The sequence below is a fragment of the Eumetopias jubatus genome, unplaced genomic scaffold, assembly GCF_037043125.1.
Source record: "Eumetopias jubatus isolate StellerSeaLion01/CBP00866 unplaced genomic scaffold, mEumJub1_p1.0 scaffold_6, whole genome shotgun sequence".
Taxonomy (NCBI): Eukaryota; Metazoa; Chordata; class Mammalia; order Carnivora; family Otariidae; genus Eumetopias; species Eumetopias jubatus.
The window spans coordinates 111983704-112008535 of NW_028274812.1; the positions used below are offsets into that span (position 1 = coordinate 111983704).

General features: G+C 50.3%; 1 protein-coding gene and 1 non-coding gene across 2 annotated transcripts in view; one reads left to right on the forward strand and one right to left on the reverse strand.

The window, feature by feature from the left end:
- The first annotated feature begins 439 nt into the window (after positions 1–439).
- The window catches only part of LRFN2 (leucine rich repeat and fibronectin type III domain containing 2), a 37475-nt gene continuing 13082 nt past the window's right edge, over positions 440–24832 (forward strand). Inside the window, exon 1 of the mRNA XM_028120761.2 lies at positions 440–1839. Coding sequence (XP_027976562.2) covers positions 440–1839 — 1400 coding nt within the window. The remainder of the gene's footprint in view (positions 1840–24832) is intronic.
- Positions 24497–24599, reverse strand: LOC114222296 (U6 spliceosomal RNA). Its single transcript, XR_003611908.1, has one exon. It is a non-coding gene; the product is annotated as a U6 spliceosomal RNA (small nuclear RNA).

Sequence of the window (24832 nt, forward strand, 5' to 3'; positions counted from 1 at the left end):
ATTATTAGATGAACCACTGGTATAGAATCATCCTTCCATTTGTTCAACACATTGATGGAGCACCTTCTGTGTTCCGAGCATCATGCTAGATGTGTGGTATATAGCAATTAACAAAACAGACAAAAGAGCCTTCCGTTGTGGAGCTGGCATTCTAGTGGGGGAGATAGGAAATATTACATAAACATAGTTAATAAGCAAATTAAATAGTCTGTTAGAAAGTGATAAGAGCTAAGGCAAAAAAAAAAAAAAAAAGAACTATATTAGAGGGATCGATTGGGGGAAGAGGTTAGACCTCACAAAAGCACAAGCCATTCTGGGCTGCTCCATAAGGCAGGGGTTGGGGCGACAGATGAAGCCCTGGTGGGGCATTAGGAAGTTGCCTCTTGACCCTGACCTTGTGTCCCTCCCTTCCAGGCACCGTGGCCTGAGTGACCAGACCATGGAGACCCTGCTTGGTGGCCTGCTGGCATTTGGCATGGCGTTTGCCGTGGTCGATGCCTGCCCCAAGTACTGCGTCTGCCAGAACCTGTCTGAGTCACTGGGGACCCTCTGCCCTTCCAAGGGGCTGCTCTTCGTGCCCCCTGACATCGACCGGCGGACGGTGGAGCTACGTCTGGGTGGCAACTTCATCATCCACATCGGCCGCCAGGACTTCGCCAACATGACGGGGCTGGTGGACTTAACCCTGTCGAGGAACACCATCAGCCACATCCAGCCCTTCTCCTTCCTGGACCTCGAGAGCCTCCGTTCCCTGCACCTCGACAGCAACCGGCTGCCCAGCCTTGGGGAGGACACCCTGCGGGGCCTGGTCAACCTGCAGCACCTCATTGTGAACAACAACCAGCTGGGTGGCATCGCCGACGAGGCCTTCGAGGACTTCCTGCTCACGCTGGAGGACCTGGACCTCTCCTACAACAACCTCCATGGCCTGCCCTGGGGCTCCGTGCGGCGCATGGTCAACCTTCACCAGCTGAGCCTGGACCACAACCTGCTGGACCACATTGCCGAGGGCACCTTTGCCGACCTGCAGAAACTGGCTCGCCTCGACCTCACGTCCAACCGGCTGCAGAAGCTGCCCCCCGACCCCATCTTCGCCCGCTCCCAGGCCTCCGCCCTGACGGCCACGCCCTTTGCTCCACCCTTGTCTTTTAGTTTTGGGGGGAACCCGCTGCACTGCAACTGCGAGCTGCTCTGGCTGCGGCGGCTGGAGCGGGACGATGACCTGGAGACCTGCGGCTCCCCGGGGGGCCTCAAGGGCCGCTACTTCTGGCATGTGCGCGAGGAGGAGTTTGTGTGCGAGCCGCCTCTCATCACCCAGCACACGCACAAGCTGCTGGTTCTGGAGGGCCAGGCGGCCACGCTCAAGTGCAAGGCCATTGGGGACCCCAGCCCCCTAATCCACTGGGTGGCCCCTGATGACCGCCTGGTGGGGAACTCCTCAAGGACCGCCGTGTTCGACAACGGCACGCTGGACATCCTCATCACCACGTCTCAGGACAGCGGCGCCTTCACCTGCATCGCGGCCAACGCCGCCGGGGAGGCCACGGCCATGGTGGAGGTCTCCATCGTCCAGTTGCCTCACCTCAGCAACAGCACCAGCCGCACGGCTCCCCCCAAGTCCCGCCTCTCAGACATCACGGGCTCCAGCAAGACCAGCCGGGGAGGTGGAGGCAGTGGGGGCGGGGAGCTGCCCAAAGGCCCCCTGGAACGCGCTGTGCTTGTGTCCGATGTGACGACCACCTCGGCCCTGGTCAAGTGGTCGGTCAGCAAGTCAGCGCCCCGCGTGAAGATGTACCAGCTGCAGTACAACTGCTCCGACGACGAGGTACTGATCTACAGGTGAGCCGGGGCTGCCGCAAAGGCAGGGAGGTGTCTGGCTGGGGAAGGAGGAGGGCTGGGGAGGGTTGTGAACCGTTCCCACCCATGCCCCTTCTCCCCAGAGGTGCCTGGGGGAGTCGTGGGACGAACTGTGCCCTCTGTGCAGGTAAGAGGACATAGAAATCACATCGACTAAAGTGTAGGAAGAAAAGAACCCCGTGGGCAGCCCCAAGAGACATGTGTGTAAGAGGATCAGGCCACCCAGGGCACAGCTCTGGCAGGTGGGTGCATGGCTACGAGCCTCTGAGGAGTGAATCTGACCTTCACCTGAATGCACATTCAGTTATGCTTAAGGCTTTAAGGTCAGGAAGAGTAGAATTTGGATCACGGCTCCGCCACTTGCTAGTGATTTAATTCTCCCGGCCTGCCTGTTTGTCCCCTTCTGTAAAATGGGGAGAATCCATACCTGACTTAGGCTGGATGCTTGATTACAAGTAATGGAACCCAATTCAAACTGGCTGAAGAAAGAAAAAGGGGAAAAGGAGAGGTAGGGTGTCGCCTCATGTAATATAAAAGTCAAGAAGCTACTTCAGGTTCAGTGAGATCAAAGGCCCCCCCACCGACATCCTGTGTTCTCAGAGTTTCTTACCTTCCCTAAGTTCTACTTTCTTCTGGTTGAGCTCACCCCCATGCAGTCTCTTCCCTCCGAACAGCCCTAGAGGACCGGTTCCCAGCTGGTCGCACAGGAGCCCTGCATGAGCTCCGATTGGCAAGAGCAGGTCACGGGAGCCTGGATATTAGAGGTGGGGTCATCCTATCCCCCCACGCTGACATCTCTGGACACCAGTCTCCTTTATCTGGAAACAGACAATGATGTTGACCTTGTAAATTTATGGTGAGGGTCAAGGGGTCATTTCCTGGGCCTGGTAGAGAGGGAGGTTAAGACTAAAAAGCTGTGCTAGAATCGCCTCCATCATTCAGAGGGAAGAGCTCACAGAGTGATAGATCCAGGCCCCAGGGTCCAGGCTCTGCCGGCAGATGAGTTCCTGTCTCAGCCAGCCTCGGTTTGCGGTAAACGTGAAGCACATGGCCTAGAATCTCACTGCCCAAGGAATGCCTGCTTTCTTCCAGAAATCCTCTATGTTTTCTTTTATGCATTTATTTTATTTTATTTTTTCAGAGAGAAAGCGAGTACTGGAGAGTAAGTTGGGTGGTGGCGGAGGGAGAGGGAGAGACAGAATCTTAGGCAGGCTCCACGCTGGGCCCGATGCAGGGCTCGATCTCATGATCCTGAGATCATGACCTGAGCTGAAATCCAGAGTCAGACACTTAACCAACTGAGCACCCAGGTGCCTCTCTTTTATGTATTTAAAATGGTTATTCTGAGAAATAATCCCATATGCTTCATAGACACCCAAAGGGTCCATGGTGCAGGAGCGGTCAAGAGTATTGAGAGTTCTTCCGGCTCCAATCTCAGCTGATGAGTCTCTGGATGGGAATGTGTGAGGGAGAAGAGCTTGTAAGGAAGGTATTCATTCACCAAATGGAGTCCCTGAGACTGAGGGGGTGCATCATGGACACCAGCGGAAACCAGGGTATTTCCCTGGCCGGGCATGCACTTGGTTTGTCTGGAGAGCAGCTTCGCTTCTCAGGATGTGCAGAAAGCAGCATTAGAACCTAACTTAAATGTATGCATATATACACATATAAAGAGATCTATAGATATATCATTAAGCCTAAATATACATGTATGTGTTTTTCTAATTATAAAAGTAATAGTCTTTGTAGAAAATTTGGAAGGTAAAGAAAATGACAGAGAGGGGCGCCTTGGTGGCTCAGTTTGTTAAGTGTCTGACTCTTGGTATCGGCTCAGGTCATGATCTCAGGGTCATGAGATCAAGCCGTGTGTCCGGCTCTGTACTCAGGGTGGAGTCTGCTTGGGACTCTCTCTCCTTCTCCCTCTGCCCCCCTTCCCAATAAATAAGTAAATTAAAAAAGAAAAGAAAAGAAAATGACAAAGAGAGAAATAAGAATTACCTGTAATCCCACCAAAGTTAACCAGAAGCATTTGGCCTCTCAGTTTTATTTCAATTCAAAACAATATTTATGGTCAGTCTAGTTTGTATTCTTTGCACTCCACATTAGAGCTTGCTTAGTTCCCATGGTAGTAAAATATTTTTCACTTCTCTGTACCACAATTTCTGTAACCAGTCTTCTATTGTTGAACATTTAGATTGTTTCTCATTTTCAACATTGAAAGTAGCGCCTTGATGGATTGTTGTACTTAAATATATCTGTGCAAGTTCAGTGATTTCCTTAGCTTATTTTTCTAGGGGCTGAATTACTGGTTTAATGCGTAAATTATAATCTTTATACATTGCATGTAAATATTTATTGACCCCCTCACCAGTGGAAGGCGACAGTGCCCATTTCCACCACACCTTCGCCAATGACTGAATATATAATTACTTTCATCTTTGCCAATTTTACAGGTGAGAAATGGAACTTGTTTTAATTTGCATTTCTTTGATAACTTGTGAGGTTGACCTTTGGAAAATAAGTTTATTTCTTCACTTGTGAATTTATTATATGGTCTTGACTTTGATAAAAAGTGTAAAGGTGAAATGCTACCTGCTCTGAGTCTCGCACAGGCACGGGACGGAGGGAAGGCAGTGCAGTGGGTGATGGGCGGGGGCTGTTGGTGTCCAGGCGGCAGCAGGCCCATAGGGCGCCCCTCCCTGGGGGCCCCAGAAGCCCAGGCAGGGGCACAGGAGGGGATGGAGCCGGGCTCCTGATGTCACTCAAGACGGGGATTCAAACGGCATGCATTTGGTGGCTCAGAACCTGGAGACACTAAGTTCATAAAAATAATTGAAATGAAAGCATCAGAAACCTTGGAATTAAAAAAATAATAAATAAAAAAAAACCCTGCTGAGTTCCTCTGAGGGTGGTCATGGGGACTGGAGGAGACAGAGCTCAGAAGGCTCTCCAAATAATGTGAGCACACAGCTCGTGTTCGAGGTACATGCATCATTATCATTGTTGTTAGTAAAAGTAATAGTAATGGTGAGCGAAGACCATTATCTTGTCTGCCAAGCTTGGGGGAGGAAACGGAAGAGGAGGGCTGAATACACAGTTCGGTCTGTAACAAGACAGAGTTCCAAAATCTTAGAGAACAATTTCAGAGTGAGATTGTATCCAGAGGATAGGAACAGCCATCGTGGGTCACCATGGTTGCCTGCTTACTCTGTGTCAGACTCGTAGTTCTGGGGCAGTGTCCGAAGTAGAAAGGGCCGAGAGATTTAGAAAGCTCACCCTGGCTCACACAGCCAGAAAGAAGCAGGAGTCATTTGAACCCAGGCGCTTCTGGAGTCTGCGCCTAGCCTTGGCCCTGTGACCATACTGCCCAGCGCCCCAACAGCGACTCTGGCTCGGGAGAAATAGGGCACTCCAAGAAGGAAACTGAATTTTTAGAAAATGAATTGTCCCCGTAAGAAAGAAAAGACACCAGTGGCTGCACAGTGGCTTCTGACGTGCGTAGACTTTAGCAGGAAAGTGTACAAAAGAAGGGAAGAAAGGCCCATATGGGAAGATGAGGAGGAGCATGCCCTGTGCAGAGAGAGCTAAACACAGCCCAACAGGGATTTTTAATCCGTGTTCGTAGCAAAAAGGAAAAATGACAACAGCCTGCTGGTTGGGAAGGAGGTTGCAATGAGACTAGACAGGAGCCAGCAGGCCAGCCTGGCCATTTCTGACTGACACCCACCCTCCCGGCAAGGAGCACAGTGGCAGAAGGGAAGGCACAAATCTGAGCTGAGAGCTGACTAGGGCTTTATGCAGACCAACTCATTTAGTGTTTACTATCCCCAGGAGGTGAGAACTATGATTATTCCACTTTCCGTATAAGAAACTTGTCCAGGGTGTGTATGATACCGGGGTAAGAAGCAGAGACAGAATTAGGATCCTAGCAAACCAGGAAGGGCAAGCCCTATACTGCAGAGAAGGAATGGAAGAATGTGGGTCCTGTCTCCAGACCCCCAGGGTCACATCCAAGGCTAAAGGAACAGTAGATGAGGTTCCCAAGCTGTGGGCGTGGTCCTGAGGCAGCACGGACAGAAAGACAAGTGCCTCAGATGGGAAAAGGGCGGATATTCTGCTTTTCCAAGAATAGACCGTGTAAAGCATAGGATGCAAGCCTGGGCATGGAGTCCCTGCCAAATTCTAGAAAGGATTTCGCAACAGATGGCGGTAAGCCCTCAGAAAAGAATGCTGATTGCCAGGCCCCAGCATGGGTTCACAAGGAGAAAATCCTGCCCAATTGCTGATCTGTGTTCAGGAGACACTGTGGATCAGCAGCTCAGACGGGCGTGCCTCCCCATCATTCACGAGGGCAGCACCTCTCGGTCAGCATCATCCTTGTACAGCGATTCTCCATTAGATCCCACCCCCATGTGTCCCCACAGGAAAGTGGATCCGAATCTCTGGGGTGCTGAGTACCCTTGGAAAATGTCCTAGGAGTTTCCATTGGCTATGACTTACTACCATAAACAGAGCTTATCACAATTTTACAGGACATTTGACAAAATCTCACCCTGTGTTAGGACAAAATGGAGAAACGCGTCCTGGTGAAATGCACTTGAAACTGGTCAAGTAATCAGACTGATACATTGATGTGAACATGAAAGAAAGCCTCTGCCTCCTGCTTCCTCAGCTCCTGCCCCCATTTCTGTGCTGCTTGATCCATTTTCCTGTTGTCACGGATAATAACACAGAAAATGTGTATTCCCTTCCCTTTGGTTCAAGGACTCAACTGAACCAAGCGCAAGGTGGCGATAATCTGGCTTGACTGGAATTTTGTGTGGCCTAGGCTCTGAGTTTTAGTTGATCTCAAGGACATTACGGCCACAAAGTGGCCACAAAGGAGCTGCTAAGACTCCTATGGTTTTTGGTTTTGTTAACAGAAATAAAAGGCTCAGCTCGTGAGAGATTACGATTCTAACCACTGAATCACTCAAGCTAGTCAGGGCAGTGCTGTGGAATGTTCGATACAGGATGGCACAGTCTTAAGAGTCATTGCCGTGTGTCCAGAGATCAACTGATGAGAATGGGATTCTGGAAGCTCATGGGAGATGAGGAAGGTTACCTTGGAGATGAGGCGACTCAGAAAAGAAGACCTACCTCCCTTAACGTATTCAAAGAATTTAGGAGCAGAAGAGTGGAAAAACACATGCACCCGTGCACGCACATGCACATGCATGCACATGCATGCACATATGAAAGTAGGCATCAGCCCATTACAAGAGAAAAGTCCAACAGCAACAGCCTTATGTACCTCTCTCATTACTCTCCATCTGGCCGTGAAATTTGGTTTTGTATCTTTCTTTCTCTCCAGCATATACTTTCCATGTGTACTCATCTCTGTACCCCCAGCTCCTAGTAAGTCCTGGCCCATGACAGCTACTGGGTCGACATTCAGTGAACTGAACAGAATGGAAATGAGCATCAGAGCTGCCCAACAGCAGAATAAGTAAGAGCTGCCACAAAGTAGTGAGCTGCCTGTGCCAGAAGGGTTCAAGCAGAACCTGGTTGACTTCGTGCTAGGGACACTGAGTGGGCAGCCTGACTTTAGGCAGGCATGGAAACATTTGACTTACATGATCCCAGCCCTGATGGTTTCTGATTCTGTGCAAGACCATTATAATCCCATGATTAAAGCAATATAGTATTACTCTTGCTAAATCCACCTACTTTTACCAGCAGGGGCCACTCTGACATCTTACCTCCCAGGGTTAGAGTGCCCTCTCTCATAGGGGTTTGAGCCGCAGGGCCCTGAGGTCACAGACAGGGACTTGGGCAGAGGCTCAGATTGTCCAACCAGAACAGGATGCGAGTCATAGATAGGTCACCATTGATCCACATCTGGGGCCCACAGAAGCTCTGGGGAGCTGTGAGCAGTTTCTGAAAACATAAGGTTCTATTCCACAAACCAAGAAGGGGGAAGCAGCCATAGGTAATCCCAAATCATGGATAATTTAGGATTTGAATTTGACTATGAAATAGGGTCTTGCTTTTTTATCAGATAATTAGCTCCCTAATTATCTAATCGTTCTTGCTGACCTCCAAGGCATTTGTCTTCCCTGCGTACACAAGGCTGAGCTCCGCAGCGGCCTGGCATGTTTCCCATGTGACTGGGGAAGGCCGACTCTCCCATCTCTCTGCCCCAGAATCTGCTCTTTCAGGAAGTGGCCAGCATTAATGAGGACAGCGTCAGAGCAAGGAGGGGTCACAAGGGGAAGAGGGAGGGTGGCAGGAGAGGAGTCAGAAAAAGGGGAGCCTCCCTCCTCACTGGAGAAGGCAACAGCCTGTCCCGGCTCAGCCTCATCCCTGGTGTGACACAGAAAGTTAAGTGCCCTGCATGTCATTATCAGCCCAAGTGACATTCACAAACACTTGTCTCCAAGAGTCATCAAGAACATCTGTCACCAGGTGTGATGTCGGAATTGCCCCCAGGAGGGCCAGGGGAACAGCAAGCATGCTTCTAAAGCACAGTGTGGAATTAGCCAGGATGCAGTCTTGCCTTTCTCTTGCTTATTATGCAGTGGTCATCCATAAGTAGGGAAAGTGATGGATTATGAGAAGAGAGACACTGAAGTTGGGGGGAGATAGCAGCCACTCCATGCCCCACCCCCCCTCTGTCTGCAGGCCCCCCTTTCCATGTCGTCTTCTTCGGTGAATGTCAGACATTACACCATCCCCCCATCCTGGGGAGCCTGGACCACCCCACTGAGTTTTGCAGTGCTGGGGAGGGGGCATCTTCTACTGTTGCTCTGCCTTCCATCTAGGGAAAGGATAGAGGGCCAATTCGGTCAGGACCCACCCCATCAGAATCTTATCAGTCAACACTTAAGTGGAGATCTGTCTCCTCCCCCTGAAGAGACAGCCATCTCCACCATGGGATGGGAGGGAATTAACTAATGAACTTGAGACTTTATGGATCTGGGGAGAAACTGGTAGGGACAATTGTACCCTAGAGGGAGGGGAACCTGCTGTCTATGCAGGGGGAGGCTTCCCCAGACAGCCCAGCTTCTGCTGAAAGGGTTGATTGAGCTCCCACAGGCGGAGGAAGAAAAATATATAAAGGAGGAAACCGGATGGATGGGTCGGGAGAAGCTCCCCAGCAGCTTGCTGGTCAGAGCCAAAATCAAAATCAGCCTGCCTTGGATTTTATATTTTTCTAAATTTTTTTCACACTATTAAATTACTGAAACCTGACATCCACAAGGGAGGGATGGACAGGACAAATATTAGGCTCATTTTATAGATAGAGAAACTAATTGTCCAATGAATTGAATAGATTTCCCAGGATTCCAAAAAATACAGATGTGGTCTCCTATGTTCAGTGCCAGGTACCACGCTGTGGGGCACATCTCACTAGCAGCACGCGGGTTTTTGTTAAGGCTATAGACTTGGGCCGAGGAGCACCAACTGTAACTTCTCCTTCTGAGAAGGATGGGGTAAATCACTGGGAGTCTGCTGGGTTGTCTCTCACAGCTTTAGTTTCTTCCCACATTTCTAAGGTCTAGAAGTGTTGAGGGAAAGTGGAACAGGAGGGCCAGGGAGAACCTTGGGTCCCACTCAGAAATAGCCACCTGGGACCAGCTAGCAGAAAATCAAGGCAGGATGAGGATTCTATGTGGTACCAGGTGAGCCACTGTGAAGTAACTTAGTTGCTAGAGGCATCCCAGAGGAAAACAAGTCTGGAGTCATAAGTCCAGAGTGGCAATTAGGATGAACAAAATACTCAATGACTTAAACTCATTAGCGTTTATATGTCTCTCATGTAAAAGAAGTCCAGTGAAAGAGAATTTAGGTCTGGTTTTCTGGGTAGCATGGCCACCAGGGGCCTAGCTCCTTCCAGCTTTCTGCCCTGCCATCTTCAGCACAGTTTCTGTCCTTAAGGTCACCTCATGGTGCAAAATGGCTGCTAGAGCTCTAGCTGTCACATCTCTCTTCTATACACAATAGGAAAGATGAAAAGTAGAGAGCAAGAGGGCAAAAGGGAAGTTCTCAGTAGGCCCAGCCAATAACATCTGCTCACATCTCATTGACCACACCTTTCTGCAAGGGAGGCTGGGAAATGTAGTCTTTTTTAAAGCCAGGTACAATGTACATCCATTAATATGGAAAAGATAGGGAAGAAACTGGCACTTCTAGAACCTCAGTTTGCTCCCCACCTCCACCATGTACTAGTCCTGGGACCATGAACAAATCATTTCATTGCTCTCAGTCTCCATGTTCTCCTCTGTAAATGGGAACAGAGATTCCTCTCTGTATAGTTCCTGGAATTGTGGTGAAGACTGAATGAGATCGTGTATTTGAAAACACATCTTTCATAGTCAAGTGTGCAGTGCTGAACACATGTAAGTACTTACTGTTATTAGGAGGCTGCCTGCTTTCCCTTCTTGCCCCACTTCTTGGGCCTCTTCTTCAAGCTCCCTCTTATGGCTCCAGTCTTCAAAGCCGTATTCCAAGAGAGTTGTAAATTTGGAAAATGATCTAACAGGGTTTTAAGAGATCAAGGTATAAGATGTAAATCCTTTCAGAAATGTTTGCAGTTCAATTGGAAAGACCCAAAGGAATGAATCTCTAATGGTGGTATTTCAAAACCCACAGCACACTTGTGCATAGGGAAGACATTTTTCAGGGTTGTCTTCCAAGAGCATTTCAAATCATATCACTACCTTCTCATCCTTCCTTTCCTGCTCTGCACAAGAAGATGACACCACTCAGATTCAAAAACCTTCAGGGCATCTGCTCAGAGGTGACTAATTTCTCTACTTGTCATTCCCTCTTCACTCTCAAAAAGCTCTGGCTGGAGACATCTCCGAAGATAGAAGTAATTAGTAGGAGTAAAGGGATTATAGTGTATATCCAGTCTGCCTTGCTTCTGAAATGTGGCTCTTCCCCTGTTGGTAAGGAAGAACCAGAGAACCAGCCCCTTGTTAATTTTATATACATTTGGTTAGTCCATGAGTGGAAGTCCATTTATTTCACACCAGGAAAACACCAAAGAAGGTTCCTAGAGGGAGGGGCTCGGCTGGGAGGAATGTATGGTGGCGGGGGTGGGGTTCAGTGCGGGTGGTGACAGTCATCATAAGGACACCAAACCCTCATCTGACAACTTGCCCAGGTGGGTTCACAGCAGCCAGCTCCTTTCAGGAAGAACCAGGGCTGGGCAAGGTGTGAAACCCAGGCATCCTGACCCCAAACCCCAGGTTCCCACCTCCCCAGTGTTCCCTGATCCTGGCTGCATGCTGGAATCTTTTGGGGAGTTGTATCTTCCCTCTGAGAGATTCTGAGTCAGCTTGGGGTGGCGCCCAAGCATCAGTGTTTCTAAAGCTCTCCCAGCGACTCTGACGTGTATTCAGCATCATGCCACATGCCGGTGAAATCAGATGTGTGGGCAGCACTGGTGGGCAGAGCCGCTGTGCATCCCACAGCGGGGGGCTGCTCTCTGAATTTCCGGCCTGCTCATCTCACCTCTCGGAGACTTTGCTTCCTCCTTAACATTGAAATAAAAATCCCTTAGAATGGGGTTATCTCATTCAAGATAAAGTATGCAGGGGCAAGTAAAGCACCTTGCACACTTCAGTTGCTGGAGTCCTTTGTTCTTGCCCCTCGTTTGAGCCTGTGGGATGAATACAAGGATGGACTTGGGGACCCCAGACGTGGGCTCTTATCTTCCCTGCTCTGAGCCTCAGGCTTCCCATCTGCAGAATGGGAATAACACGGGTCCTGCCTACCTTACTAGGTAGCAGCAAAATGCAAGACGTCAGGGGTAATGAAGAGCATTTCCATAGAGCGCCAAGTGCTTCTAGTGGCAGAGATTGGACTACAGTGCCTGAATCAAATTTGGATGGTTTTTGTTTTTCCTGTCATGTAACAGAATCCCAGCCAGAGGTAGTTCAGGCTGGTATGGGAGTTTCATGGCTTTCAAGGACTAAGGCTCCTTCTGAAGGTCAATGGCATGATCCTTACCATGTGGCTCATGTCTTCTGTGCTCGCTGACAATTCTGCCTGGGGACTCTCCGGGAGCACAGGTGGTAGTGCAGGGGACCATCCCCGGGAGACCCCGAGCCTCTGACACTGGGAGTTAGAGGATTCATACCCCAGCTTCCTCTTCCTTGGAGGACAGGGGAGGAGGACAACCGAGGCATGTTCTGTGCCTCCTCCAAGAGGGTCTGAGTAGGATTGAGCCCCAATTGCCTACAGTGGGACCATGCTTAGTGGACCCTCCTGTAAGGACTTCCTTCCCCATCTCCTGACTGGACTGTCCTGGGTCCACCTCCCAGATTAACTACTGAGACTCAAATCCTTGTCTCCAGGTCTGCTTCTGGGGAACATCACAGGCACCACCTCCTGGTTGAGTTAGCCCCCAGAAGTCCCACCCAGTGACTGCCAGAGGCTGAGAAAAGTAGTTGTGTGTTAGGCACATCACTGCCCCAAATAAAATCAGGACTCTGCCGGGAAGCTGGGAGGGGGACAGGCTGATGGGGAGGCGTGCAGCCACTGCAGAGCTGTATGGGTGAAAGCTTTGGTGTCATTAACGCTTCTTGGCACCTGCCCACACAATCCCAGAAACCAGTAGCCAACATGTAGCTGAGGCCAGCCTGGGAAAGAAGATGATCCAGGCTGTTTTTCTGCCTCTCTCTGAGTGCTCTTTTCTCATCTCTGGAGACAGTGAGACAGAGAGAAGCAAAGAGGGATGTCTTAGTTCTTGTCAATTAGGGCTATGGTCTGCCATGTGCGCATGTGATGGGAGTGGGCACCCTGTGGGGGACAGAAGGGTTGAGGACATGAAGTCAAATTAATGCACATCATCTTCAAAGTCGCTGAGGTGGTGGGGGGGCAGAGGGGGTGGGCAGAATCACACAAACCACAAACTGCAATGTGTCAACCCAGGGCGAATGCGGGGCCACGAATGTCCAATACGGATGCACAGCTAGCTCATTAACTATTTACAAAGGGGAGCTATTTCTAGCTGGGGTGGGCTCCAGAGATAGGCTCTGACTTGTTCTGTGGCTGCAGGGCTGATGCTGTGACCGCGGGGAGGGCAGGGGAAGTACTGATCCAGATGTGGGAACTGACTTCTATCCTGTCATAAAGGAGGTAATTGTTTGGAAATTAAACATCATGGGGAACTATTAAACACTTAACCTTGTAACATGGTAATTAGTTAGTGATGGTACTAAGTTAAGGGGCCTTTCAGTGTAGTAATTACCCACCTAAAAGGTGAAACTCTAAATGAATTGCTTGGTGAACTTTATCCACTTGAGCTTTTTCATGAGCTAACTGAAGTGAATTCACATGACTGGGTGGAAGGGGGGGCGGTGGGGTGTGTTCTAGAGGGTAGGGCTTCTGGGAACAGGTGGGGTGGAGTGTAAGGTGTATCCTGGGGAATAGGTGGGATGTGGGGGGAAGAGGGGAAGGCGTAGCTGCTCTAGGTGGAACTGGTAAAGACAGAGGCAGAGGCAAGAGGGATTGGTCCTGGTCAAGGACTTATAAGGGCTGCTGGTGTATTAGTCAGCTGCTGCCACAGTAATGCTGCATGACAAACAACCTCAACATCTAGGTGGCTTACAACAACTAACATTTCATTTTCTTATTCATGGGTCTGTAGGTTTGTTGGAGTTCACCCAGTCTTGGCGAGCCTGGGCTGGGTGGGGCTGGACTGGGCAGGACTGGGCTGTGGTTTAAGTCCTCCCTCCATATCTCATTCTGGAGCCCAGCTAGGGGCAATGGCTGTTCAGAGTATGGTCCTCTCATGGTGAGAACAGAAATGCAGGAGGGCAAGCCCAACAGAAGAACCAAATGCCAAGCTTGTGGCATCACATGTACTAAATCCTTTTGGCCAAAGCAAGTTACATGGCCAAGCCCAAAGTCAGGGGGCAAGGCATGCACTTCACCCACCATTGGGCCATGGTAAGGCTGGGGAGGTATCATTTTCTTATAGGAAAGTGAAGAAACAGGACCAACAACTCAATCTAGCACACATGGCATACCTACCAGAGGAGTTGTCTCTAGGGCAGGTATCTTATCTCACTTGAGCACGCATCTGAGTCATCTGGCATACTTGTTAGCACACAGATGCAGGACCCTACTGAGTTTCTGACTCAGTTGGTCTGGAGCAGAGTCTGACAATCTGCTGTTCTAATACATTCTCCCAGGGATGCCGATACACTCACTTTGGGGACCACACTTCAAAAAGCTCTCGTCTAGGAAAATAATAGCTTTGTTTAAAGAAGATAGGAGAGGTCAGCTTGTCGGTGTCCTTGAATCTCACACAAAATAGCTATATTTACTGAGTTCTTACTACCTTCCAGTAACTGTTCTAAAAGCATTCTGTGTGTTCTCTTCATTGGTACATGAACCCTGTACGTGTGGCATTGCCATTTGACAGACAAGGACTCTGAGCCATAGCGGGTGTTGTGACTTCTGAGGCCCCCAGCTTGGAGGTGGTAGAGCTGGAGCTCGTAGCCAGTGCTCTGTCCTGTCCTGAAAGTCAGGCTTCCTCCTGTTGACGGTGGGGAGCCAGGTCAAGTTCTATGGAAAGGAATGACCTGTGGTGGAGAAAACCGTGGACTTGGAACTGGATGGTCTAGGCACAAACCACAATTTGACTTGCAATAGCTAGATTTTGGGGTAGCTAGATCTGTTTTGGGGTAGACTGTCAAGACCCTAGGGTTAGAAAAAGATAGGCAAGGTCCTTATATTCTTATGAGAGAGATGGACAAAAATTTAACATGTGCATTTGGAAGAAAAATAATTAATATAAGAGGACACAGAATAAGGGGCTACTGCTTTATAAGGGTGGTCATGGATGGCCCTTTTAAAGAGTGACATTGGAAGAGAGACCTGAATAGAGCGAGAAAAAGAGCTCAGCAAGGGGAAGTAGCATGTGCAAAGGCCCTGGGGTAGGAACAAACTTGTCTTGTTAGAGAAACAGCAAGGACTCCAGTGCATCTGGAGGAAGAGTGACAGTAAATAAAATTAGAAGACTGGACAGTGCTGGATCATGTAGGGCCGCATAGGTCATGGTGAGGCCTTGGATTTTATGCTGAAAGAGATGGGAGCCACTGGCGTGTGGAGCGGGGGGTGTTGAATGCAGGAGAGGGACATGATGTGATTAAGAGAGAAGATTCTGGCTATTAGGTGAAGAATAGACATCAAGGGGGCAAGGGTGGAACCAGGGAGATCAGTTATAAGATGGTTGCAGGGGTCTTAGCTACGTCTTGAGACACCCCCCCTTAAGGTTCACATCCATAAAATGGGGGAAGGATCTCTTCCATCTTTTCCCCTCAGTGTCCTTAGAGGGGGGAAGGAGATCAGGGTGCGGGCAGCAAGTGAGCAGGAAATACTCAGGTGGGGAACAAAGCAGCACTTGGTCATGGTTTTTCTGGCAGAATTCGTGGTCCCAGCTGGGGAGGCCCGTGGAGGCCCAGCAGCAGCCTGGAGTGACGAGGAGTTCCCATCTTCCCCTGCAGGGCAGACGTCTCGCGCATCACTGTCCCAGCTCTGTAGTCAGTGTCCCCCACCCTCTCCGCCCCCAGCCCTCTCACTCCGATAGGGAGTAATTATTTATGTTCTTGTTTAATTAGCTCATTAGGCATGTGCTGCAGGATTTCTGATAATAAATCTTCTCCTCTAGTGGCTCTTCAGTGTGTTTTTGCTGGCACCAGGCCGCGGGGATGGAGGCGGCAGTTGCAGGTGTGAGGCTAGCTGGGGGTTGGGGCTCGGTGACCTGGGTTCTGACCCCTGGGGGGGGAGGCGTGTGGACAGGTGAGGAGTCTGCCGAGGCCCTGGGCAAGGAGACAGGATCTTGGAAGCTGAGACAGTGGCAGCAGCCGGCAGTGAACGCCAGAGAGATATTTTTACCACCCGTCAAAATGCCACCATGTGTGAGCTGGTGCCAAGGGCTGCTTCCCAAGGCTGCTTTGCTCTCCTCCCCCAGCCTTTGATTGTTGCTCCAAAGAAGGTCTGAGTGAAACAGTGAGATTTTGAAAATTCCCGGCCGGCTAGGCTGGTGCCCACTCTCCCTCTGGCAGGGGCTGGAAGAAAGCTGGTCTACTACAGCAAAAGTGAGTGGGTGGGAGCTGCCAGGAAAACATAGGTGCCAAGATTTAGACCCCAACCCCCCCCACACCCCATTCTGTCTAGAGCGGGCCTACGAATAGGACCCCACCCAAAAACATTTCTTTCATAGAAGATCAGAGGGCCTGAAATTCCACCGTTAGAGATGCACTTCTTTGCACTTATCATAGGCAAAAACCTAGGTGATACTGACGTGGTTTCCTCCAGGACTGGTCAATAGAGGATATGGACCTGAGGGGGGGGCACAGTGGAGGTCCCAGCAGCAGGAGGAGGGAGGGGGGCAGGGACAGGTCATAAGGTGACCTCAAAGCCCAGTTCCCCTGTGTGGACATATTGCCAAGGACTTGAGAGAGCTCAGGGAAAGGGAGGGAAAGCCAAGGTCTTGGGACCAGTCCAGCCATTTATTGGCCGCAACTCTCTTGGATTCTGTTCTTCTGTCTTTAAATGAGCCTTGTTCTTGCTACTGTCATAGCTGAAGAAGGTCCAGAGTTAGAAAGGGACAGTTCAACGTCATCCAGGCTAGCTCTCTCCTTTCTTTGTGAATCCTTATGATGCCCACCACTTCCCCCATCTATTACCCCCACCTCACCTCCCCCCACACTGTTAGGATCCTAACTGGCCCCATATGGGAATAGCTTGCATACACAAGAAACTACCCCCTCCTTTTCTTTCCCAAGAGCCCCAACTACCATTGGATGCTGTCGCTGAGAAGATTTTCCTTATTACAGGCTCCCAACTCCTTCTGCCTCTACTTCCTGCCCTTCCATTCTGCCTTCATCCTCATCAGGAATAAAATGAATTCTGGTTTCAAAATAGGTCCATTTAATGTTTGCAGATATTTCTCATGGCTCGCTGAATGCTATTTTTTTTTTTTCAGATTCAACATCCTCCTTCCCTGCCTTCTTCCCTTCTTGCATCTCCCCTTTAGTCATTGAAGAGGTCTTTATTTCATGTGTCTAATGTCAGGCCTGGGCCACTCACAGGGAAAACAGGCACTCACAGGACACGCCTGCCCTCCTGCAGCTCACATTTCCCAGGGAGGTGGACATAAAGGACTTGGTGCTTAAGGAGTACCTGACTCAGTTACTGTGGCTGGGATAAGTTCCATGCAAGCATCATGGCAGGTCCTGGGAAGGTCACGGAGGGCTTTCTGGAGGAGGTGACCCAGAAGGTCAAATAGGAGCCCAGTCAGGGAAGAGACACAGGAGGCATTTCAGGTATAGGGTGGCAGTGCTTGTCTCAGGAGCAGGAAGGGGGCGGGGGGGTACATTCTCTGGTGCCTCTCCTGCTTCCTTGCCTTGGAAGCATGCCAGGTTGTGCCATCCCTCTGCATGTGTGGGGTCTAGTGGGCGGTATGCTGGATGTGGCCTGGGGTGGGGGTAGCCCCTCCTGGGCTGGGTACCCCTCATCTGAAGTATGATCAGCCCTTTCTGCTCCTGTTGTCCCAGTCCCACACAGACTGGATGCCCCTGACAAAGCTCCTCCTCTCACGTTGTTCTGAGGCCATCACATCCCCCCCCCCGCCTCACCCTCCTCCCTATGTTCTTCCCAAGATAGAATGACCAGGGCTGCCTGGCGGCTCTGTGGGCATGCCTTAGTTACATGCTACAGCCAACCATCCTGGGGGCAAGGCCTCTAGCTCGAACCTCCTTACTGATCTCTGATCTGCCATGAAATAGCTTTTTAAAAATTTACTTATCTCCTATGTTTTTATGTAGAAAGTCATCTTATATCTTTGGTTAGAAGTAAGTGGATTATACATCACAAAACCAATTGATGGAAATTAGGTCAAAATTGCCAAGTAAATGCAGATTTTTTTTTCCTCCAGTAATGATGATAATAAGAGCCAACCTTTTGGAGAAATTATGACGTGCCAGGTACTATTCCAGTGGTTTCCATTTATTAGCTTATTTAGTTCTTTCAACATCTCGATGACGAAGGTCCTGTTATTATCTTGCCTTTACAAATGAGAAAACCGAGGCACAAAGAGGTTAAGTAGCTTTCCTGAGGTGTTCTGCCTGGGATTTGAACCCAGGCAGGCTGGCTCCAGGGTCTGTGCCTCACTGTCTTAACAATATGCGGCTAGCATCTGAGCGCTTGCTGTGTGTGTCCTGCTGCACCAGGCATGCATACAACTACAACAACTTTACAGGGTAGGAATCTCCAGGATCAGAGAGGGTAGGTAAGCTGCCCTGGGTCTCCCAGCTTGGACATGGCAGAACCAGCATTCAAACCCAGGCCTGCCATGCTCCAGATAGCTCCCGACCACTCTTCTTCCTCCCAGGATGTGAGTTAGGGTAGAGAGGAGTGAGATGGATGTCTTGGAGTCACAGGTATTATATTCAAACTGTGGCTGGCACAGTGAGTGGAATATGTGATTCTTGATCCCGGGGTCGTGAGTCCAAGCCCCACGTTGGGCGTGGAGCTTACTTTAAATAAATAAATAAATAAATAAATAAGAAAAAAAATAGAGACCAGTGACCCCATTTCCTTTCTAGATCATCCCCCTCCCAGCCACCTAATCTTTTCACAAACCCAGAACCATCAACCCCCTGTCACTCAGAACCACCATGAGGAGCAAGGGGAAGCATGAAGACATCCCACCCACCCCCATGTAAGGAAGGAAACAAGGAGAAACAGTGGGGGTTATAGGGCGGGATCTCAGCCAGATGAGTGGAAGGACGTCCCAGCAGTGCTGGTGATGTCTAACAAACAAAACCATTGCTTCTTTGAAAGCAGAAGGAGGGCCTGGCTGTGTAAAGGGCCTGGAGGATTCTGTGAGAGGCCAGCAAGCTGATGCATGCCTCTTGCCCCTTCTGCACGCTGAGGAAGGCGATGGCCAGCCCTGGGGCATTCTCATTTATAACTTGCCATTTGAACCACGGCTGTTTGGCCTCCCCATCACTGCCTCCTCCCAGGACCAAAATGAAACGCGGGTCGTGGGTTCAACCCTAGTGATGGGGTGTACTCAGGAGAGCGGGATGAGATTTATGGCTTGGTCTCTGTCCTTAATGAGCCATCATGCCCCAGAGCCACTGTGACCACGTCCTTCCCAGCTGGGTGAGGCCCAGAACTAGTGTCAAGGGGCAGGCGGGTGTGCAGGGCCGGAGGATGATGCCATGAATCTCTGACAGCCACAGGGCTCCCTGGCTCATGGACGGCCAGCGGAGGGAGCTGCCGATGGATCACAGCTGGGCTGTTGACCTTGAGTCTTAAGCAAAGTGAAGAATAAAAGGTTTTTTATTCCATCAGAGCCACAGGAACTGTAAAATATCGGAGTGTGGATAAAGACAGTGGTAAATCACTCATCACTCTTGGGAACTTGGCTGATCTGTCTTCTGGCCCCATCACCCACAGTGCAAGCTGGGGATTGGTGTGCTCAGCAATGGGGGACTCCAGGGGACCCCAAACGGTGCTCTCTCGGAACACAGAAGTGCCAAGAATCACTGAGATTCATAGGTTCCTGGAACGTAAGATAACCCTCACCCCAGAGGTGACCTTCTCAAGGAGGTTTCCCTGGTCATCCCCACCTAGAGCTGAGCCTGCCTTCCCTCCACCAACACTTTTACCTTTCTTTTTTTTTTAAAAAAAGATTTTATTTATTTATTTGACAGCGAGAGAGGGAACACAAGCAGGGGGAGTGGGAGAGGGAGAAGCAGGCTTCCTGCGGAGCAGGGAGCCCAATGCGGGGCTCGATCCCAGGGCCCCTAAGCCGAAAGCAGATGCTCAACGACTGAGCCACCCAGGCACCCCATCACATTTTTACCTTCTTTTAACCTGCTACACTTTTCCCTTTTTTCCATAGCATGCTCCATCTTATGACACATTCACTCATTTACCAATTATGTTTATTATTTACTTCCCCTCTCCCCACGCCCAGAATGTCAACTCCACAAGGCAGGGACTTGTGTCAAGTGGTCACTGCTATATCCCCAGTGCCTGGAGCAGTACGGGCGTATAACAGGTGCTCTGGGAACATTTCTTGGATGAACGGACCAGCCTGGAAAGACCTCAGAAATGGTCTAATCCCAACCCCTTGCTGTGCCTAGGGAGAGCAGAGACCCAGACAGGGGACACAGGCCTTGTCCTGGGTCCTACAGCCTGTTAGGGGTCCCTGGGCTGAGAGAAGAATCCAGGCATCCAACTCCTGGGTCAGAGCTGGGGTCCTGCGTGGTCTGAACAGAAACCACAGCCATCAGAAGATGTGCTTGCTGGTCACATTCTGCTAACTACCTATAGGATTGGGAGCCGGCAGCCCAGGGTGTGCAGGCTGGGGCTGCCTGGCTTCCTGTCTTGATTAAAAAAAAAAAGTAACGAATAGACTGATAACTAACTCCCTAAGCCAAAGGGGGTCCAATAATATGGGTTCCAGGACTGTGGGAGGTCAGGGAAATTTTACAAGGTAGGTGGGAGCCCTGTGAGCCCCTTCCCCTCTGCTGGGCCCTTCACACAGATCACTCATCTCCTTCTGACTCCCAGCTGTGATGGGGTATAATAATAATAGCCAACATTTACTGAACTATGTGCCAAGCACTGTTCTCAGTGCTTTAGGTATTCATTCATCTAATCTGCCGACAACTCTATGAAGTGGAGAGCTTCTATTATCGTCCCCATGTTACAAATGAGAAACCGGAAGCAAATATGCCAGAATATAAATGCTTCCATTCTGGGTGCTTGGGATGCATTGGTGAGCAAAACAACTGAGGATCCTTGTCCTCATGGGGGAAGCAAGCAACAAGCACAATAAATGAGCAAATTATCTAGGTGTGGAGAGGCAGTGAGTGCTTTGCAGGGGAGAGAGGAGCAGGGTAAGGGGCTTGGGGCAGTGGGCAAGGTGCAGGCTTACACAGGACGGCTGGCGTGGGCCTCCCTGAGAAGGTGAGGCCTGGTAGAGGCTCGAAGGAGGTGAGCCAAGCCCAGGTCTGCAGGAAGGGCGTTCCTGGCAGAGGGAACAGCAGAGGTCAAGCCCCAAGGCCAGAGCCGGTGTGTGGAGCAGTGAAGGGCCTGGTTGGGTACAGCAGGAGAGCGAGGGGCAGAGTCTAGGAGATGGGGCAGGGAAGGAGTGGGGCCAGGTCCTGGGAGCCTTGCAGCCCCCCCCTCAAGGACATCTTAAATGCTCTGAGTCATTCAAATGCTCACATAGGTTCATGGCCTCAAGCCAACACCCTCCCCTCTGCTCACACAGCAAGGCTGCTTCCATACCAGCCAATAGACCCACACTCAAGCACACACTGGCCAGTGGACGCACACACACACACCAGCCAATGGACACACACTCACATGCTCACACTGGCCAATGAATGCACACACTCAGGCACACACTGGCCAATGGACACTCACACAGCCACCCTGCCAGAAGCTTCATCCTCCATCCTACCTTGTGTGTAGGAAAGAGGGACAGGAGGGGGTCCTCATGAGCCTTGCTCCACCTGCAGCCCAGCATGGCCTCTCCACAGCCAGACCAGGAAAAGGAGGAAAGCATGCCAATCCCTGGGGCTTCAGACACATACACCCCAATAACAGTGCTAGAGAGACACCCAGAAAATTATAGACCTAAGTCTGTGAAGTACTCACCCATGTTTTACTCACATGATTACTTCCATATAAGAAGATCACAGACCCACATGGTCATCCTCCAGGGACACTGAAGTTCGTTTAGTGGCTCTATTCTGTGCTCCTTGTCCCCATAGGAACTGCTACCCAGGCCTGAGGGGGGCTTGGGAGGGAGAGGATAGTAATCCTGCTACTTTTAGGTATTCCCAGGTCGAACCAGGACAGGGCACTCTAGACCAGGCTGGCCTCACCTGAGAGCTCCCAGCTAATGAGTAAGTCCCACAGTAAGGTTCATCTTCTCAGCACTGAGCCCCTGAACCCCCAGATGACCTACCAGTGCCCCCAGACAGCTCATCTGCCTCTGCAAGAGCTCCTCCTGGGAGATGGGTGGGTTGGATGGTGCTAGCGTTCTCTATGAAAAAGATGATAGTGATGATAAAGATCAGTAGACAGACAGATACATAGAGATAGATGGAGAGATAGAAAGATAGATAGATGATAGACGTGATAAAGTAGGGTAAGCATTCACCATATTCATACTTGATCTATTGAGTATATATTGTATGCCAGTATTTTGCATACATTATTTCTAATCCTCATATGACCATGCAATTTAGATTTGCACACAGCTTTTACAAACAAGAAGAATGAAGTTCTGGGAAGTTAAGCAACAGGGTAAAGATGAGGCAGTCGGTGAGGTGTGAGTCAGGATTTGAGCTCACAGCCCAGGTCACTCAGATGCCAAATCCTATGTGCTCTAAGGGTTGGGAATCTGGTGCTCGAGCTCCCACAGCCCTTTGCTGGCTGTAGCCCACCTGTCCTCCTCCTGCCTCCCCCTGGCTCCTGTCACCTCTCTTCTGGTGATATTCTTATAGAATCCTAGAACGTCAGAATTGGGCATTGAAACACAGAGAAGAAAAGTAGCTTGACAGCCACACAGCCAGTCCGTGACAAAGCCAGGGTTAGAACCTTGTCCATCCAGCCTGGACCAGAAGGTATTTGATGACTGGGGACAGCTCTGTGCCCCCATCCTCCCTCCCACTTGGCTGAGTGGAGTAGCCTCCCCACTGTGGGGAGGTCTCCCTCCAGAGGTCATTCTCTCCCTCCCTTAATTCCTTCCCAGCCAGCCTGCTTGTGAGAGGCAGTGGTGTCCCGGGGAGGATCAGCAGAAGTGCAGCCCAGAGAAGTGCTGAGCAGGCTCCTCCAGTCCACCAGCTGGAACAACTATCTCTCCGCCGGGGGGAGGCAGGAGCAGAGTGATGCTGCCGCCTGGGCAGCCAGGTGTCCAGCAGTCCACTCGGTTGTGGGGGCCCGCCTCCAGCCACGCAGCTTGGAGCAACCCTCAAGGAAGCCCCGGGCAGTTTCTCTGTCACTGGTTCGTGCATGGGTGCTGAACGACCCCTCACATTTGTGACCACTTCACCACTTACGAACTGCATCCCAGGAGACTCCCATCTTCCTAGGTTTGCCAAGAGTCCTCTGGGGGTAGGTAGCAGGATTAGCGTTCCATGGGACAGACAACAAAGCTGAGATCTGGACGAGTGAGATCTCCTTGTTCGCGATTGCTCAGCTAGCCGATGGGGGTGCCAGGAATGGAACCTGATCTCCAGACACCAAACCCCAGCATCACCATGGCTGCTTCTGACTGCACACACACACACACACACGTTCTAAGCACGGTGTCCAGTACTGAACCAGTACTGTGTTTAATGTTCACAGAGATACCTTGTGATTAATATTATGAACCCATTTTGCAGTCAAGAAAACTGAGTAAGGCTCGGAGCTGTGATGTGAAGGGACTTATCTACACTGCACAGTCAGTGAATTTTTCCCACACGGCACAAATTCCACCTCGGGGTTGAGAAAATTCCCGTCTTCAAGGAGCTTCTCATCTGACAGAGAGGGGGGATTATAATAGGGGGGAAAGGCAGGACCCTAATATTCAGCCATGAGATGACTGAGGACTTCATTTCATCTTGATTTCTTCTATCAAGAGTCAGCATTGACTTCCCCCCGTCATCAAAACAGAACATCGTGCTTCCTGTTCAGGCATCCTGCCAAGCGTTTCACACACTTTACCTCATTTCATCCTGACAGTGTTCCTACAAAGCAGGTACTAGCTTTGCTATTTAACTCATGCAGAGAGGGTGACATAATCTTCCTAGAGTCCCAAAGCTAATCACTGGCAGGGGGGAATTGAACCCAGGTCCAGCCAACACCACAGCGGACACCATGAAACACCACGTGATTTTCTTCCGCAACCTCTTTGCACCCATTAGATTCAGGCCAAGTTCTGCTCTGGAGCTGCCCCGTTCTTCAACCACCAGGACAGATGGAGAAGTGCAAATACAAGGCCAGGGGCCACCCTATTCCACCCAGGCCCTTCCCCACATGCTGCCCGTCCCTGATCTGACAGGGCCAACCGAGCCCGTGGACAACAGAGCCAGGAAGTCCCTGATGATGGTGACCGCCCGCTGAGTGTGCATCAGCCACATGGACGTGGCAAATTTGTTTCCAGCAATCTCTCTTTGTCCTACCCTCCTGGCAGAATTTGCTTTGTGATGGCATTTTGCAGGGGGGCATTGTATGTGTGTGTGTGTGTGTGTGTGTGTGTGTGTGTGTGTGTGTGTTAAAATATATGGAACATGAAATTGACAATTTTAGGCATTTTTGAGTGTGCAGTTCAGTGTCACGAAGTACTTTCACACTGTTGTGCAGGTGCGCCACCCATCCCCTGACTTTCCATCGTCCCACACTCTGACTCCGCACCACTCACACAACCAGCCCCCCTTTCCCCACCCCCCAGCCCCTGGCAGCCACCCTTCTTTCTACTTGCTGTCTCTCTGAACTTGACCACTCTCAGTACTTTGTGTAAGTGGAATCGTGCCGTGGCTATCCTTTTGTAGCTGGCTGATTGCACTTAGTGGAATGCCCTCGAGGTTCATCCATGTTGTAGCCTGTGTCAGAATTTCATAAAAATATGCAATGCTTCATGAATTATCATGTCATCTATGTGCAAGGGCTGTACGCATCTCTGTATCATTCTAGTTTAGTGCACGTGCAGCTGGAGTGAGCACCGTGATAACACTTTTAAGGAGGTTGGTGCCACAGGTGACTTTATCCCTGGGTGGCGCCCCCATGAAATGATGGATCTGCCAACCGGGGGATTTGTCAGATGAGGTACATCATTGGGCGGCACTGACCTGAGGTCTGACAGTTGTTCAGGTTCTTTTTGAATGCAGCTGGTGGGGAATCTTTATTTTGAACACTCCTGTGTTTACAACAAGGTATAATTGGTCTGACACCTTCT